The sequence below is a fragment of the Cinclus cinclus genome, chromosome 18 (genome assembly GCF_963662255.1).
Source record: "Cinclus cinclus chromosome 18, bCinCin1.1, whole genome shotgun sequence".
Classification (NCBI taxonomy): domain Eukaryota; kingdom Metazoa; phylum Chordata; class Aves; order Passeriformes; family Cinclidae; genus Cinclus; species Cinclus cinclus.
The window spans coordinates 15618130-15635963 of record NC_085063.1 but is presented as its reverse complement, the minus strand read 5'-3'; the positions used below and the strand labels follow the sequence as shown (position 1 = coordinate 15635963).

The 17834-nt window shown below is 38.2% G+C and overlaps 1 protein-coding gene across 5 annotated transcripts in view; it reads right to left on the bottom strand.

Moving 5' to 3' along the window:
- SULF2 (sulfatase 2) overlaps positions 1-17834 on the bottom strand; it is a 49728-nt gene that overhangs the window by 17973 nt on the left and 13921 nt on the right. For all 5 annotated transcript variants that reach the window (XM_062505052.1, XM_062505054.1, XM_062505050.1 and 2 more), the window contains exons 4-9: positions 17652-17821; positions 13207-13357; positions 11621-11796; positions 10081-10209; positions 9070-9126; positions 8258-8387 (exon numbers count right to left, since the gene is read on the bottom strand). In XM_062505052.1, coding sequence (XP_062361036.1) covers positions 8258-8387; positions 9070-9126; positions 10081-10209; positions 11621-11796; positions 13207-13357; positions 17652-17821 — 813 coding nt within the window. The remainder of the gene's footprint in view (positions 1-8257; positions 8388-9069; positions 9127-10080; positions 10210-11620; positions 11797-13206; positions 13358-17651; positions 17822-17834) is intronic.

The window sequence follows — 17834 nt, the reverse complement described above, 5'->3', positions numbered from 1 at the left end:
GCTAGAATACGGAATGCTTTCTTTCACAATTAAAAGAGATGTAAAAATGTCTGTTGCTGTTTCTCGTTTCATCTGAACATTATTTTTGAAAATATATAAACAAACTGCATTTTCTGCTCACTAGAGCTCTATACTCTAGGTTAATTTTAATATATGAAAAATGAAGTTTCAACAGAGGGCAAGTTCAATGACATGATAAGAATTACTGCAAGTAATCTGATGTTTGGCCAAAACCTATTTTTTCTCCATTGCTTTCATCTCTCTTCAAGAGATGGATGATCATTTCCCCCCTCCAGGTGAACTGGAAAAAATCCTTCAGGTTTTAGAGCAGCTGTATGCTACAGTGACATCTCAAAGCATCTCAAAGACTTCACTTTGGGGCACATTGTATGCATCAGCAGGCCCCAGTGCAGTTTTGCAGTGCAGAGCTACAGAAACTACATTAGAAGGAAATGCTGAACACATGGGGGGGGGGGAGAGCAGGGGAAGGAAAGTCTTAAGCCTTTACTTTTTTTTCCCCCCAAAACAGATAGGGGCATGTGTGTGAATATGTCTGGGATTCAACAGCTTATCCTGGGTCTGCTTGTATGTCCAAATGCAAATTCTCTAGGTTGATATCATGGCTCTATCAGCTGCAGTTATTCCCACAGGATGCTTTCAAACTTAGAGGAAAAGGGCAGGAATTGCAAGAAAACTGTGAAAACCTCTGCTTAACTGTTAGGAAGCTTTAAACACTGTTAATTCTGGCATTTTAAATTGCTTTCTAGTGCACAGCATACCATCTGCGCTGTAGAGAAGGACCTGGGGGGTCCTGGTGGACAGTTAGTTGTCCATGAGCCAGCAGTGTCTTGGGAGCCAAGAGTGCCAATGGTATCCCGGAGTGCGTTGTCAGATCCCTGAGATGATCCTGTCCCTCTACTCAGCCCTAGTGAGGCACATCTGAAGTGCTATGTCCAGTTCTGGGCTCCTCGGAGCAAGAGAAACATGAAGCTCCTGGAGCAGGTCCAGCAGAGGCTGTGGAGATGAAGGGACTGGAGCAGCTCCTTGCTGAGGAAAGGCTGAGGGGGAGCTGGGGCTGCTCAGCAAAGGGGACCTCACCCACAGCTGCTGCTGTATGCAGGAGGGCTCAGGGGATGGAGCTCTGCTTTGGTGCTGCCAGCAGGACAAGAGGCAAGTGGCAGAACCCGATGCACAGGAAGTTCCACTTGAATATGAGGAAGAACTTCCCCACAGTGCAGATAACTGAACGCTGGAACATAATGGCCAGAGAGGGTGTAGAGAATACCCCAGAGAGATTCCAGAAACAGCTGGACACAGTCCTGTCCCATGTGCTCTAGAATGAACCTGCCTGAGCAGGGAGGTTGGAAGAGAATTTATTTTTTAATTTGGAAGAAAGTTTTGGATCCATCTATCTTTTGTGGTTTATTGGTACTTTTGTAGCTAACAGAGATACACTGAGGTTATGAAAGAATTCAAGTTCTCTTGATTAGTGGCATATATCAAACCAGCAAGAGTCCAGATAACTTCAACAGCACTTCAGCAGATCTTTGGAGTTCCTGAATCTCAAAACAAGTTCCACTTGATCAACTTTCAGGATCAAAGTCTTAATCTGTGACTGCAGCAAGAAATGACTTGCTGATAACTTCATACATTAAAAATTTTATCCGCCTTGGAACTGATAAAATTAGGAGGCAACAAACCATGACAATTAAAATAATGATGATTTATTAGAGCTGTTATCTGAGGATTTTATTCCTTACAAGGAACTGTAATTAACAAAACTGTTTCCCTCCTTGAACTAGAAATAGCCTATAATGATTTCAGAAACTATTTTACTTACAGGATTTTTTTGATTGTTGCTTACCAATCAAGAAATTTGCATTTCTGGATAAGAGATTTTTTAACTCCTTGTCATTACAGTATTGGCTGTTGCAAGTAGCTTGCTGAAATTGACACTAAAAGTTAATAAAAATCACAGTTTTTAAAAATATCCTGATATGGGTAGTGGTGTACTTCAGTTAAAAGACTACTGGAGGTCAGGAAACTGGATTCAGTCTCCGTGCTGTTACAGGCTCAGTTTGGAACCTCAAACAAATCAATTCCCCTTTTGGTGCTGCTGATTTTTTCCTTCACAGCTGATGTAATTTCTGCTAAGACTGCACTGACTTCTTGGCTTGTGCAATGGCTAATGCAGCAGCGGGGACCATTTGATACCACAACCCAATTATTATATTAATGATTAATTATATCATTGTAATCTTAAAATTAGCTCAATACCTGATTCTTCATTTGCATGCTACTTGTGATTGTCCCACATGTTGCCTCATGTCAGCTACAGTTTGCAGCATTAAAAAGCCCTCAAAATATTCTGTCAATAAATTGCTCATCTATCTAATAATTTCAAGGTTGGAGTGGTATGTAGTATGTGATAACTGAAAGTGAGCTGAGAGTTCAGAGGTCCGAATCTCCAAAAATCTTGAGTCGTAATGGAATTATGTCACATTGGAATGAAAACCATATTCCTGGTCTTCATTTATATACTGATAACATGAAGCAACAGAAACCAAACTTAATCCTTTGTCACTGGATGAATGGGAAGGTACCAGGGGATGAACCCAGCAAAAATGTTAAAAAGTTAAGGAGGTAAATACCTTTTGGGAAGAACTAAGAAACTGGGTACAACCAGTCAAAAAAATAGCTGAGAGGAGAGAGGTCTGACTGCCTGAATCAGAGAGGTGTTGTGCAGAAGACATGAACTGATTAAGTCAACTAGAACAGAGAAGCAGTAATGTGTATGAGACAAAAGAATGGTAAATTCAAGTTGTCTGTTTCCTGAACCTAGTACCATCTGACCAGTAGGACCAACTGCCAGCAAAAACAAGAAAACAACCTCTTGCAGAGTAGGATCTTGTGTGTATCCTTCTGGATTTTGTTACTTTGTCCTCATTAGCCCTATGGAAAATAACACAAGGAGCAAAGCACAGCAGAGAAGAGGTAACTAAACTGTAACTGTACTGTTTCATAAAAGGAAAAAAAAATATTCTGTTCAGAGAGCATCTGCATAAATTAAAGACTGATATTACTGATGGGTTTTTCTCAGGTTGTTGGCAAAGACAGAAAACATTATTGTCCTGTAGAAACTTGGACTCCTAGAGCTGTTAGGGAAGCTTGGTGGCAGCTCAGTGTTTCACTTTTAACTTTTCTGTAAAATAAAATGGAATCTCTTTGGCACAACAACCACCACCACCAAAAAAACAAAACAAAACAAAAACAAACAAACAAACAAAAAAAACCAAACAGACAAACAAAAAAATAAAACCCGAAAACAACAAAAACCAGCTGCTGATACACAGAATGATGGGCTCAGGTCTGAAATATATGTTTCAGTGGAATATTTTCTAGTAAGACTCATATGATTGGCTGTTTTTCCCCAAAGGAAGCAGTGTCAATTGAGAGACACTCACTGAAGAAACTAGTGAATTGTAGGAAAAAATCCTACAGGGAAAGTCATGGCTATTTATTTCTGGTTTTGGTCTCAGATAATGACTTTGAATTAACATCTATGATTGTTGTAATGGTAAGAAGACACTGATGCAAACCCACTTCATGGTGATAAGGGCTGTGAAGGAAATAATACATTTTTAACAAACAGTAAAATACAATATATCTTTTTCTGGCAATGGGTCATTTGCATGTTCAAGGTAAACAGCGTTACTGGAAGGGAAAAAGGCATCTGTTCAGTCTACAACTGCTGCCATTAAGATTCATGTCTCATAGATATTGTAGTCCTAATTTATAGAAGACAGTTTAGCTAGAGAGAACATGTTATGAAGTGCGGTTTGATTTTTTTCCTCCTTTGCAGTGTACATTTCAACAAGATTTCTATTCACTACCAACAACTTGTGTATTAAACCAATAAAGCCCAGACTTTTCTGCTTTGCTAGCAAATAGCTGCGTGGCATGAGTTGTGCAATGGGAAGTGGGATAAGGAATGAAGCAGAAGCATCAGAACCAGCTTAGCACAGCAACTAACTTGGCCTGAGGATCATGGGAAATCTCCAGCTGGAACAGCTTTAATTTTAAAAGGAGGTGTCTGGAAAGTTTTGCACAATGTGAGCTTGACAGACTTCAGGATATATTGCAGAAGCAACTTATGTGATGGTTTGAGTAGCTGTTCTGCCAGGCTTTGCAGGAAGAAAGCCAGGTTCTTCTCTTGGAATTTTGATATGAGCTGGGATGAAGATTGCAGAGCAGTCTGGGGTTTTGACTGAGTTTCGGTTGGTGTTAAACTCCCCTCTCTTTCAGGACTTTCTGCTTTTGACTTGTTACAAGATAGAGGTCTTGATTTAGGAGCATATCATTTGCCCTAAATGAAGAAAATATCTGAAAAGTTTTTGGCAGGTGGTGAACTAAGGGCTTTTACTTTTCCTGGCAGTCAAGTTAATCCACTATTTATAAATAATTGTTTTCCTGCTCGATGGTTATCATGTCTACCTGTGAGTCAAAGTGTCTCGGGGGCACTCTGAAGTTATTAATATAGAGATTTAATTATTTTATTATCTCTTTAAAAAATAATTTAGTTGCTTCCAGGATTTTCCACAGGTATATGCATGATGACAGATTTGCATTATGGTTGGAAAGGACCACATGGGTTTCCTAGGTCTAGTTGTTACAACCTCAAGCTACAGTGGCCCCAGAAAAAGGAGAAAATACAAGCTTTTTTTTTCTATTGATCCTCCCTTGGCACTAAGCAATGGCTAATAATGATTGTGGTGGAATCAGGAATATGATGTAGAGGTGCCATGAACTGCTAAGGAAGGCACACACTGATCAGAACAGTTTTCATCACTGGTATACCATGTTAGGTGAGAGAACTGGGGGCACCAAGCAAGTAAGTGACGTGCTTTTACTTATGGTATCTTCAGGGCAGTTACAAAAGAATATCCCTTCATGATCCTGGTACAGTACAAAGATAGTGGAGGGAAGACTCTATGTCAAATCTTTTGTTTACAGAACACCTGAAAGAAACAAAGTGCAAACATCTACATTTTGAATGCTCTTCTGTGAAAACTGCCATATAAAATGGTACTTTTAATGCTATTTAAAGGAAATTTCTACTTGCATCAGATTTGCATGTAAATAAAGCTTTGAAAATAAAATTAATTTGAAAAGGAAATAATGTGAAATCAGGTAACTATTTCTCATCATGAGTTAGCAGTATAACTGTACTATGCCAAATAAAAAATTACTATATTTTTAATTTGGGGAGTTTTTTACACATATTGCATAGATTCCCTATAGCAGTCAGCACTGCTGCAGGTATTCCATGTTTACCAAATGTACACAAAATTGGCAAGTTACTTAAAGGGAGATTTTGTGCAGTTGTTGTTATGATACTGTGGAGTTGCTGGGAATACTCTACAGAGCAATGCTGGTATCATAATTGGCTTCCACAAAAGCACATTAATGCAGCTATCAGATAAAAGTGGGTCAGCTTCCACTCACCAGCCAGCTTCGAATGAAAGGCCAAACTACACTGAAAAGAAATAATTCATGTGGAAGCCATTAGGTACTAGGATAAGCATTTTGGGTTTTTTTTTTAATTTCATATGGGAAAGAGCTCATCTCTCTTAAATCCTTGAATATAGATGCTGAGCTGCTCTTTCATCTGATTCTACAGTCACCCTTTGTTGGATGCAAATAAGTAGCACACACCAAACCCTAATAACTGAAAAAGAAAATGTGGCAAAACACAGATTCCCACTGCTCTCAGAAGAATTTACATATACTAGTGACACCAAAAAAATTCCACATAGTGGACTGTGAAACAAGGTTTCAGACACAATGAACAGCCTCATCTCCATGATCTTGGTAATCTCTTATCAAAACAAATATATCTTAAGGAGGGTGACAGAGATTTGGAAAAATAATTTTGTGGAAGTAGACCTGTATTCACAAACTTACATGCTCACAAAGCAGAAATTCTCCATCTCATATTCAAAGCTTTATTTACCTCTCCTTTAAGCTCTGCCCTTGTCTCTTGTCCTTCACTACCCTTCTGAGTCTTTGTTCTCCATTTGTGTTTCTTGTCTCCTGCTCACACTTCAGATTGCCTGGGACTGCTCAGACTACTCTGTGCATGGAATAACAGGTACCCAAAACTTGTTTAAGTCAAGAGTCCCAACGACTCAACTAATTCAAAGAATTAAGCTTTCAACTAATTCCGACCCAGGTGGGTACTTATCTTTGCATCAGGATATGAAAATTCACTTTTTGCACTGAACACTTTAAGTACTGTTAAATAGAGTATTGTCCTGCAGTATCCGAAGACTAAATATCGCATTGCATCTGCACAACATCAACTCCCCATGTTGTTATCCTGGGCTCATTCTACTTATTGTGCAGAGCTGTGAACAGCACCAGCAAACAGACAACACCCATTTGTCATTTGAGAAGTTAGTCTTCCTTCACTCTAAAGAGATTTTGGGTGCATCCATATTTAGACACAATTTATTCTCAAATAAACACATTCATCTCCCAGTATTCCCATTGTATAGACAGACTACTAGGATATAATCTCTAGGGGTTAGATGGATAGAGACTCCCTTGAGAGCCCTTCACGGATTTTAATTGACTTGACTGTCGGGCAATTTCTCCTGATGTCTCCAACGTAACTTCTTTTTTTGTTCAACTTCATCCCACCACTTCCTATTATGCCTGACCAAACTGCTCAAAACAATTCTTCTCCTCTCTGTCTCCTGACAATGAGGATGCAGCACAAGCATATCTTACTGCCACATCTACACTGCAGAATTTATTATTAATTTTGACTATGGAGTTGACATTTCATAATTCTCTTGAAGAAAAAAGTTGTATTTCCCCATACTACTTACTGGACAATGTTGTAGTGCAAACAATAACTTTTCCTCCAGTCCCTCAAATAACATTAGAAATTTATAAAACAATGGCTTGCTCCCATTCAGCTAAAATTTCAGCTCAAGACTTCTGATGACAATAAACTATTCCATATAGTATTCCTTTAAGTTCAGAACATTATAATTGCTCTGTACACTAAATCCGACAAAGAAGCCACAGGAGGAAAAGAACATTTCAAAAATTCTTATACATATAAATTGGATCCAAACACCTAAGGAGCAATGAACTCATTTCACAGGTGCACTGAACTACATGATCAGTAGAGCCAGAAGTAGGGAGTCTGGCCTTTGACAGTAAAAAAAGGAACTACTGCAGCCTAAGTAGTCCATTACTGACTATATCTTGGCAAGTCATTCATATCCTGTCTGCAAGAACAGCTCTATTCCACTGACTAATCTACCCTGACAGCCCTCTGGGCTGCCAGGACATGAGGCAATGACAGTGTGTGACAACAGACACGTTAGCATGTGTACCCCTTCACCCCATTGTCCACAGAATGTGTTACAGTCTTTGGAAAGGGGTTCTCTGACCCATACATGCATGAGAGTGCAATGACACAGTCAATTTTGCCAAGAGTGGTGAATTTTATGGAGATAGCCATTCTTTGCCTTTGCACTGCTCTGGCAAATTTACAGAATCCTCTCCTGTGCATGTCAAGACCTTGTATTGATACTACCCTATTTTTTCAATTTTCTTTTTTTACATTAATTTCTTCTATGTAACTTGTATCTAAACTGAATATATTGTCATATGTGCCCAGAACAGTTATGCAACAAGGGAAATGACATACAATCAATGAGCTTTATGCCCATATACACACACAGCCTGCCTCCAGTCACAAGTGCGCGTGTGTTTTCCCAGTGTGTTTTTTGTTAAGAGGAGGGATATACTGAGTTAACAGAATTTTAGTTTCCCATTACTATATGCAATTCCAAGTAACAACAACTAAATTAATTAAAGAGAGACTTGGAAGCAAAGTAAGCTGTATGCATCTGAACAAGGCCAGTGTGTTACGTACATTGTAGCTTCTAATGAATCCCAAACCACATTCTCTTTGGGAAATACAACATTAAAACAGCCTAGGCGGTTTTCTTAATGGTAGTCAGGAATCAATTCAATTCAAGAACACTTGAATCAGCAATTTCCTGACTGACAGTCAATCTCATAAATGCTGTAATAAAGCTTTAAGCAAAGGCACAGAATGAGCCATTTGATTTATACACTGGCACTGATGATGAGGTGAAGGACATTGACACAGTGAAGGTGTTGAGCTTAGCCCAATTCCAACTGCTTACTTGCAGTCAGGGTAAGAATGCCCTACCTGGCCAAGCTGTTCACAAGCTGTTTGATACTCAGCTCGCTGACAGAGGTCTTTCACACGCTGGTATTTGGGTATAAAGTTTTCTTCTTGGGCATCTACCTTCTCATTCTCCCTTTTATGTAGCAGTTTACTGGAAAAGAATAAAAAAAAATATTCTTACATTAATATTAACTTCAACATACAAATATAATCAGCTGAAAAGACTCAGAGGAATAGTTATTTGCCAAGTCCATAGCATCTCTGGCAGCCAAAATTTAACAGTGCAGTAGAAACTAGCACTTAGCCTGTCCAATAACACTCAAGTTATTCATGTCCTGCTCTCAGGGAGCATACAAAAATGTATAAAATCAAAACACTTGATTGCATACCTAAGTGACAGGCAGTGACCACTGTCAATACAGAGAGACCACATCACATTCTACACTTTGCAAAGCCATTGTGCCCCCATTTATGTATTAAGGCAGAGGTGCAGAGGGAATGGCCAGCAGATGCAGAGATGAAGGGCTATTCATAATACCATGATACAAGCAGGAAGGTGGGGGACAGCAGCTGAAAGCAAAATGGGATACCTTCCCATCTCTCAGTCCAAGTAAATTCCCCTGCCCCCACCACAAGAGCACATTTATGCAGGCTGTAGGCAGAGGCCATGCATTCCCTCCAATCACACAATCACTGCCATTAGGCAAACTGCAGCCCTGTCCCTGCTGGCACAGCTAAATGGCTTTAGACTGCACAGAGTGCTGCTTTGGCTTTAGTTATTCAATATCCTTCTACTTAAAAAGACTGAGCTTTGTGATTAACACTTTCCTTACCCTCTTTCCACTAGGAACGAGTCTCTCCACACCTTCATCTTTTTCTTCAAATGAAACCTAGGAGGAAACGAGGAGAGGAAGATGCATTTCCCACAAAACCAGTAACCAAGTTATGCCTCAATTTTCTCTCCCACCCCTAATTCCAACAAGAAACATGCCATATAACTGTACAAGAGGACATACATCTCTATGGAGCAGGAACTTATGCCTTTCCACTGAAAACCACAGGACATGTTATTCTCACAGGAACAAAATCCACAACTAGTTTATGCAGTACAATTTCTTCAACATAAGCATGTTTAAGGCATAAGGGATTAACTGAATTTTCCTTGTTCTCAAAGGATCACAAATTAAATCAGGATTTCCTGATTCAAATTAGGGGTCTTACTCTGCATCTACCCAAAAAGTATCCTATTCTAAAGCACCTAACTCCATTCCCCCTTCCCCTCCATCCAGCTACTTGTAAAGCAAATAGTTCTCCTTCCCTTTTTCTGCTGATTTTCTCTTGCAAGCATTCTCTAGCAAGTCTAATTCTCTTCCTCAGTCTTTTTCCAATGAAAGTACTTATGGAAAGTCTTAAATAAAAACTGCAGGTTTTAGTGCTAGCCTGTCTTTACATAATAGTCTGATACACAACCACCTTCAATTATTTTACTCTTTATTCAATATTAAAAGCTTTGCTACAATTGATGCCACATAGAGATTTAAATCTATAACTTACATAGCTAAGGACCTTCATGTGTAACCCTCTCACTTCTACATAGACTACATTTAGTATATATAGATGCCATGTATGCCATACATCTAGAATATGAACATGCCAAAATGTAAATAAATAACTGAAGTGAGTTGTATATGCCAAATAGTCTTCAGACTTTCCAGTGAATTATGTAATCAGGTAGATGGTGATTTTATTATATTTTCCTTTAAATTTTCTGCATGCTGCTGAGCACCTGTTCAGTCTCTTGTACAAACACATGCATGTTTCCATGCAAAACTTCCATTTCTTACCTATTTACTGGTCTCTCAGAATCCAGCAGCTTTAGAATGGATTTACCATCCATATCAGATGGAATAGCCAATCCAGCAATATCCAGAATTGTGGGTGCAAGATCAATATTCAACACAATATGAGGATTCCTGAAAAAACATAGGACAGAGCAGTTTAAAGTGTATACAATAACACCAAGCAACTCCAACTTCCACAGAGTCCAAGGACCTGAAAAGACATATTTTGTGACACCTGCAAATAAAAGAGGACACAATCTGATCCTTTTCCTAGACAGGAATTAACATCTATAGATAAAGCTGCATAACCTCAAGGGGAATAATACAATTATTTAAAACTTTACTTTCTCAAAAATGTTCTGCACTAAAGTAGTTCATAAGGTAAAGTTAGTTAATTTCTGCAAAAGATGGTTTAGAAACCACTGGAAAAGCCGGGTGTCTTACAGAATCAAAATGTCTGCCAAATATGCTAATGTCTTTCTTATAAAGTAGATTTGGCAGGTAGCACATGCTTTACCTGTTTCAAAATCTGGTACAGAAATGAGTACCTCAGTTCCTATTACAGTAGGCATGCTATTGGGAGAACATGAGAAATTTATTACTAGGCATTAGTAACGATAAAAAGTGCCTGTTAATTTACAGTGTGAGACAAAAAAAAGAAAGGGATGAAGAAAAAAGCAGCACAGGGGAACAATCATTAAGAAAAAATGAGAGAAAGTAACAGCTTGAACTAAAACTATCTTTCGAAGGGCACAATTTTGCACATTCTGCAAAAACTTACAAAGATCTATCTTCTGGTACTTTGCACAGTATGGCAAATGCTCCTCAGCCACCACAGTTAACAGTACATGAGTTCAAACTGACTTCAAATTTGGATAGAGTACTAGCATCAACTCCCAAGTAGTCAGACAGCTCTATCCCCAAACCCACTGAACTGCCACAGCTAAATATGATGTATGAACTCTTAGCCATCCAGCCCAGAATTCAGTAGCTAAATGAATGCCCAAAATTTTGAATCATGTGACTTGGTTTTACTACAAGTCTGCTTTTACAGAAATGTTTTCCATTTATATTCAAGAACCTTTTATGTTCACAGAGTATCCCGAGTTGGAAAGTGCCTACAAGGATGTGGATGATAATATATGAACTGGTCTTTATACACTGAAACAAGTGACTCCAACGTCCAGCAATAATTATCTACATGATACAGTATATTTTTAAACTTTAAAGTGACAGTTACGTGTAAAATTTGCACTTCTCAAAAGAATGCAAGTGTTTCCTACACTGGACAAAATTCAAAGTGATTTTTCAACTATATCCGCAGTGGCTTGTGCTGCACACCCATGCAAGCAAAAAGGCAATGGCCTTGAGTTTATTCTACCATCCTGTGCTGCCAGTTCTGCTTTCTGAGGAGACATTTTTCTGCCACAGAGAAGCAGGATGGGCAGAACTTTGTGCCTCCATTTGTCTGCCAGGTCAATACAACTAGAGATGGGAACACGAAGTTTTCCAGTCACAACACACACAAAAGCAAAGGACTTACAAGGACCCAGCCTCCACATTTGGTCCTCGAACATAGAAAGGAACTCTGATATCAAACTCATATGGCATGGACTTCCCTTTCACCAGCCCAAACTGCCCAATATGATAACCATGGTCTGCTGTGTATATTAGATATGTATTTTCCAGTTCTCCTGTTTCAGCCAACATATTATAAATCTGAAAAAAAGCAAAACAAAATATGAAATTTATTCCACTGAGTAGCTCTACATGTAGAATGCTGGATATCACTTTCTGCCTACATGTAACACACAAATAACAACAGCTAAGGATGGCACAATGAAACACTCTGAATAATACATAATCACATCTTAATTTTACTAACCAAATACTGTGGCTATTACAAGACAAAATTCTGTTTTAAGATAAAGCACATTAGCATGCTATTTTTTATTATTATTTTTATTATTTTTAATTCTTTTTTCAAGTTCTTTTGTTTGCTGGTTTGGCTTTTTTCAGCTTTTTTGGGGGGGATTTATTGTTTATTTTTTTTGTGGGGGGGGGGGTTTCTTTTCTTTTTTTTTGCTTTTTTGAGTGCATGAGACTTTTTGTTGTTTTTTTCTTTTTACTTTGGAAAGACTATTAACACATATAATTCAGTAGAAAAAGATCGGGCTAACTTGGTAATTAGAACTAAAAACCAACCTAGCTGATTTTGCCTGCAGTGAATCCACCCAGAGTGAAACCCTTTCACTTAACAGAAAATCCAAACTGTGTAGTAAAATCACTGATTTCCCCTAATGCTGTTACCTGATCCATCTAAACAGCTTCATTAACATGAAGCAGAGATTGTATTTGCCTAAATCAGTAATAATATTAGTAACAAGCTTATGCAACGCCATCTAGATAATCTCATTTTTGCCTTAGAGGACTCCTCTAATTTTATGTTCTACCCCTTTTGAATAAGAATGAGATGAGGAGAAAAATTGCAACACCTTTAAATCTGAAAAACCCTTCTTTTTCAGTATAGCTTTTAGTGAATCCAGGCATTTTGTTGAAGACACATGGTCTGCACTAAGAAATCTCATTGTTATATGATGACAATTTTAAAAGTGCTAATCTACGTATTTATTTATTTCCAGCATTTAACCTCCTGGGATGGGTTTACCCCGGGGTCGTTCCAGTTAGGATTCCTGTGTCATCACTTTTTGCTGCTGTTTTCTGCTCTGAGAAGCTCAATTTTACAGGATCAAAATAGTCACACATTTAGGCAGTTATTTCCAACAGGCTGTAGGATGACTTTATCAGAGGATTCATTTTTAGGATTTATGATGTGCAGTTTTTCAGGCAATCCCTTTGTCTTTCCCTTTATCAGTAGCAGTTCTGTGGCAAGAAATCATCTTATTCACACCACCCAACTCAGGATACCTGTCTTTAGGAGATGAGGAATCTTAAACATTGAATAAAGAGACAAAATGATCAGAAGTGAGAGAATTGCACACTATTAAAAACTGATGCAGTTCTTCTCCTTTTTCCCTTATCTTCATATGAAGGACAATGTGGAGCTAAACTCAAGAAACCAGCATCTGTTTAGCCAAAAAACAAAACAAAAGTGACTATTAATCTTACCATCTCCATAGAGTCATCCACAGACATGAGGGTTTGCAGGCGCTTTCTCTGTAGCATGTTAGTGAACTCCATGTGTATAGGTTTCATGGGACCAGTATACCTCATTATCCAGTGCTTGTCTGGGTTTGGAGCATAATTATAACTTGGAGTACTATGGAACAGAGAGAAAACCACAATGTTGTAGCCAAGTAGAAAAAAGTCATAGTAACGAATATCAATTTCTATTTGATCAACACTATAGAAAATACTGTCTAAGGTGCATGAGAAAATATCAAGACTACTTTTGAAATGTCTACTTACATGTTCTGAAACATGGGAAAATTAAAACCACTCGGAGGGGAATAAAACCTACGAAAATATTAGACACACCTTATCTTTCCAGTGATTTCAGACTAACAAGTATACATTTCAAGGCCAAGAGACAGCCTCAGAAATCTTAACTCCACAAGTATGATCACGATGAAGCATGTATTACAGAGCTCCTACTCATGCAATTGCTTTGTTTTCACACTGCCCACATTAGCACCAAATACTACATCTGGTGCAAGCTGTTTAAAAATAACTATAGAACTTGCTGTAAAGGTTCTACTATGTTCTTTAACATCTTTTTGGAGTTCAGTACAACTAGTTACTTGAATATTTTCACACTTATGCAGCAGAGAAGCACAGGCACTTAGCCTACTGGTATCCAATTGCATGTGAGCAGCAGAAGTGGACACACAGCTGGATTTTAAAGACCTGGGAAGAAAAGTGGGTTGAGAAAACAGGGCTGTATTTTGAAGACTCATTCCAGCCACCAACTTGCTTGCTTGAAGTCCCTGCAAAATCCCAAGAACCTGGCTCAATGTCCCCCCAGAATCTCACTGTCCCTCCAAGTTCTCATGGTCCTGTGTGGACATAATTAAAGTGATGAGGAAAAATAATGTCCATAGTTTGACATGGTTTGAAGTTCCAGCAGTCACTTTTCTATGCGTAATTGTATTACTTTAGCTGGACCTAAATAAAAGATTTATTTTACTACCATGATGTCAACTCCCTGCATCACCAACTCACTAAAAGCTACTATTATAGCTTACATTTGTAAGAAATACTATTCTTATGTAGTATATTTATTCCTTTTTACTTCAGGTTGAAGACCACATTTTACAATTTCTTCACATCATGGCTCAAACACATCACACGCAGAGTCTAAAACATTAAAAATTACTTTTCCTATGTAATTTGGTTAGGCTTCCTTTTTTCATTCAAAGCAATAAACTTGGTCTATGCAAATGCACAAGCCAAGAGAGTGACACAGTAACACAGGAAAAAACATGAAACATATATTTACTTTCCTCCTAGCAACACAGAATTTCCTGATAAATTCCTGTTTGGGAAATTTCTGCTTTTGGTTTTGTTTAGGCAACAGAGCAGCAAGCTAAGTTATTAAGCTAAAAAATAATGTAAGTTGAAACTTCTCATCAAAATACTGCATACCTAATGTATCTTTGAATATGATAGTTTTATGAGATTAAATTTTAGACTAATAATCTGACAGTGAAATGTTTTATGCTGAAAGCTTCTGTTAGATGCTATCTCAAAAATGTGCATAGGTGGCAAGGGGAGGCTTCTTCATACAAGGAGGAAAGGGCTAGTGCTTATTCTCTCTGTATGGTTAATAATCTCTTGAATTTCAGAATGTTATTGTGGTTGACAATAATGACAATGTCTCTTTGAAAATGCTGACATTTATGGAAACTGTTGCTATGTGATGCCCAGAACGAATCAAAAATGCTTTACAGACACCTTTTCCACTTGCTTTGTGACTTCCTGGCTGATTTGAAACTTCCCACTATCTAATCCAACCAAAGTCCACAATTTTGTTTGATTACTACAAATGTAACCCTTTAATCCTTAACAGATTTGTTTGTCTCATGGGAAAAATACAAAAATTAATTAATTCCTAGAAGCTAGCTGAGACAACTTCTTCCAACCAGAAAGGAAGCCCCAGACAGATTGCAATAGACCCTAAAAAAGACAGATGGTACAATGCACCCTCCATTGAGGTAACATTTCTGATCATTGTTAAACTGCCCACTCAACATTCTCTACAGCTCGAAATATAGGCAGCAATAAAGAAAAACCACGTAGCGGAGGGATTTGCTCTGTGAATAATTTTCAAACAAGACAAGACTGCAGATGCACATGGAGAGGAGTCGGCAGAATGAGCTGGAGAGAGTCTGCAGTATAGGGCAGAATGGTGATACCAGCCAGAACACGGTACAGAATCAAGAGAACAACAGCATAAATTAGCCACACAAGTACATACAAGAGCTCAGAAGCAAAGGAGCACCCTGACTGAAATCCATACCACTGGCTTTTAGCTATTTCTAGCAATGCCACATGGTGCAGTATATGCATCAGTCAATGCCAAGCACTACCATTCCACCTTCCCTTGGTTCTTCTTTTCCACAGAATCCACTTAGAGACTTCAGCAGCGCTGCCCCAGGAAAAGCTGGAGAGTCATCCCACATGGTGGAGTGCCTTCTGCTTTGGGGACTAAACAAAGACTTTCTTCAGGGTATTGCTTACTGCTTTAGGGCAATTTGTAACTGTTCCAGCTGCATTCTGATCCTTCTTTGCAATGTCCACATGACAATGTAACAGTAAGAACTGCCTGCAACCCTTTATCACTGACAAATTCATCTGTCACTAAGATTACCTGAAATTTGGGAACAAGGGGAAAAATGGAAAGTAGAGAACTAATTTGCATCATTCCCTCACTGTATGTATACGTTTTGCACTTTTACATTTACTTTCAAACCCAGGTCAATAAAAACTCTGCAGATTATTATTATCATCATCATCATTATGCAGTGCTGGAAAATTTGTTTAGAAGACAACTGTCAATTTCTTTGTGCATAAAATCCTATTTTACATTCATATCCAAAAGAAAAACATGGTTCCTTAATCTACCAGGATAACTTATTTTTTTACAAGCAAAACTTCTTTTCACAAAGTGATACTTCCTGTGTAAGTTTTATCAGTGTAAGAAAAGTCACCTAAATTTTTTTAAAAAGTGTAATTACTTTATAATTATGGAGACAAACCTAATTTGTGCGAACAATACAATTTAAAGTACTAGCAAAATAAAAATAGATGTATATAGTCTGCATTTTTCATTGCTTCCATCCTTCTATTCTTTTTCATTCAGCTAGGAAGTAAATTGCTACAGAATGTTGCATAAGAATCATCTCCGAGATCCAAATGCCTTCCAAAGGAACCTGACAAAACTAAGGTCAATACTGGATATAAGCCATGAGAAGTTGCTCATCAGGCATGTCTGTAATTTTCATCCAAAGAAAGTGAAAGAACATAAAGTGGCAAACAAACAAGGTGTAGATCTGTGCCACAGATTCTTTTGGACACAGCAGAAAACAGTGAAATACATAATTCTAAGCTACGCAGTAACCAGACAATAGAACAACAGCTTTTTCTCTCTTAAAATAGAGATAAAATAAAATATTTAAAATAGAGTTTTATTTTAAATATTTTAAATAAAACAAAATAGTTCAAATGGCTTTTACTGGACTTCAGGCTAGGCCTGAGGAGCTTTGGCCACCAACTGACAATTATTTCCACCACATACCCAAAATAAAACAGAATTCCCCTTAAAAAGGGAGGGGGCAACATACAGGAAGAAAGTTACAGATCTTGAACATCAAGTAAGGCATGAAACCAGCAGTTAGAAAACAAAAGGAATGTTTTCATTTGCATCAAGAGGTGATTTGGGAGAAGCATACATTTTACCTCCATATGAGGAGATACCTGTAATGCAGCATTAAGACCTGTACATGCAAAACGTCTCTGTGCTATAAAAAAGAAACATCTCAACATGGAGTTTATGAACATGCTCCTTCAGGAACCATGTGATACTGCCTTTGGGATCTGTTCAAGGCATTGTATTGGGTCATGTACAGACACAGCAGCTCATTCAGAAACAGCCTGTGTAATTTGGGGCTGCAGGCCTGGATTTCTGTTCTTTCCATATATGAAACAGGAGTAATACGTACTGTGTACTGTAGGTTAGAAGTAAGGACAGGGAGACAGAGTTTCTTCCTCTGAAGAGATTATAGCCCAAGAATCAGATTTTGACCACCCTGCTCTGAATAAAAAGTGTTTACATCCCAAATAGACTGTAACAATGTCCAGTGAATTCAACATTAATCTTCCCATTTATCTCAATGAGCTACAATTCTGAGTTCTAGGTGCAGCAGCCATCCTCAATACACTTTTACTAGTCTGAAGAGGTACAAAAAAAAAAAAAAATCTGGAAACTCCTCTTATATATTTGTGACAAAGTTATGCCAAGAGTACTATAAAGAAAACACTGCTACCCCTGAGGGACCCAGAACTTCCATATTCCAGAACCTGAAAATCAATCAAAGGTTTTGTTTCTTCCTTACATGTGTTCTGAGGCATCAGGAAAGAGATGTGAGTACTGAGGGGCTGAATCTTCAGGACCATGAGGAGCAGCATGGCTTATAACCATCAGTACGGGCCTGTGAGGATACATCTTCTTTGATATTCTAAAGAAGGTAATACTGTCATTGGTAATCAGATCAGTCAGATAATCCTGCAAGTAGAAG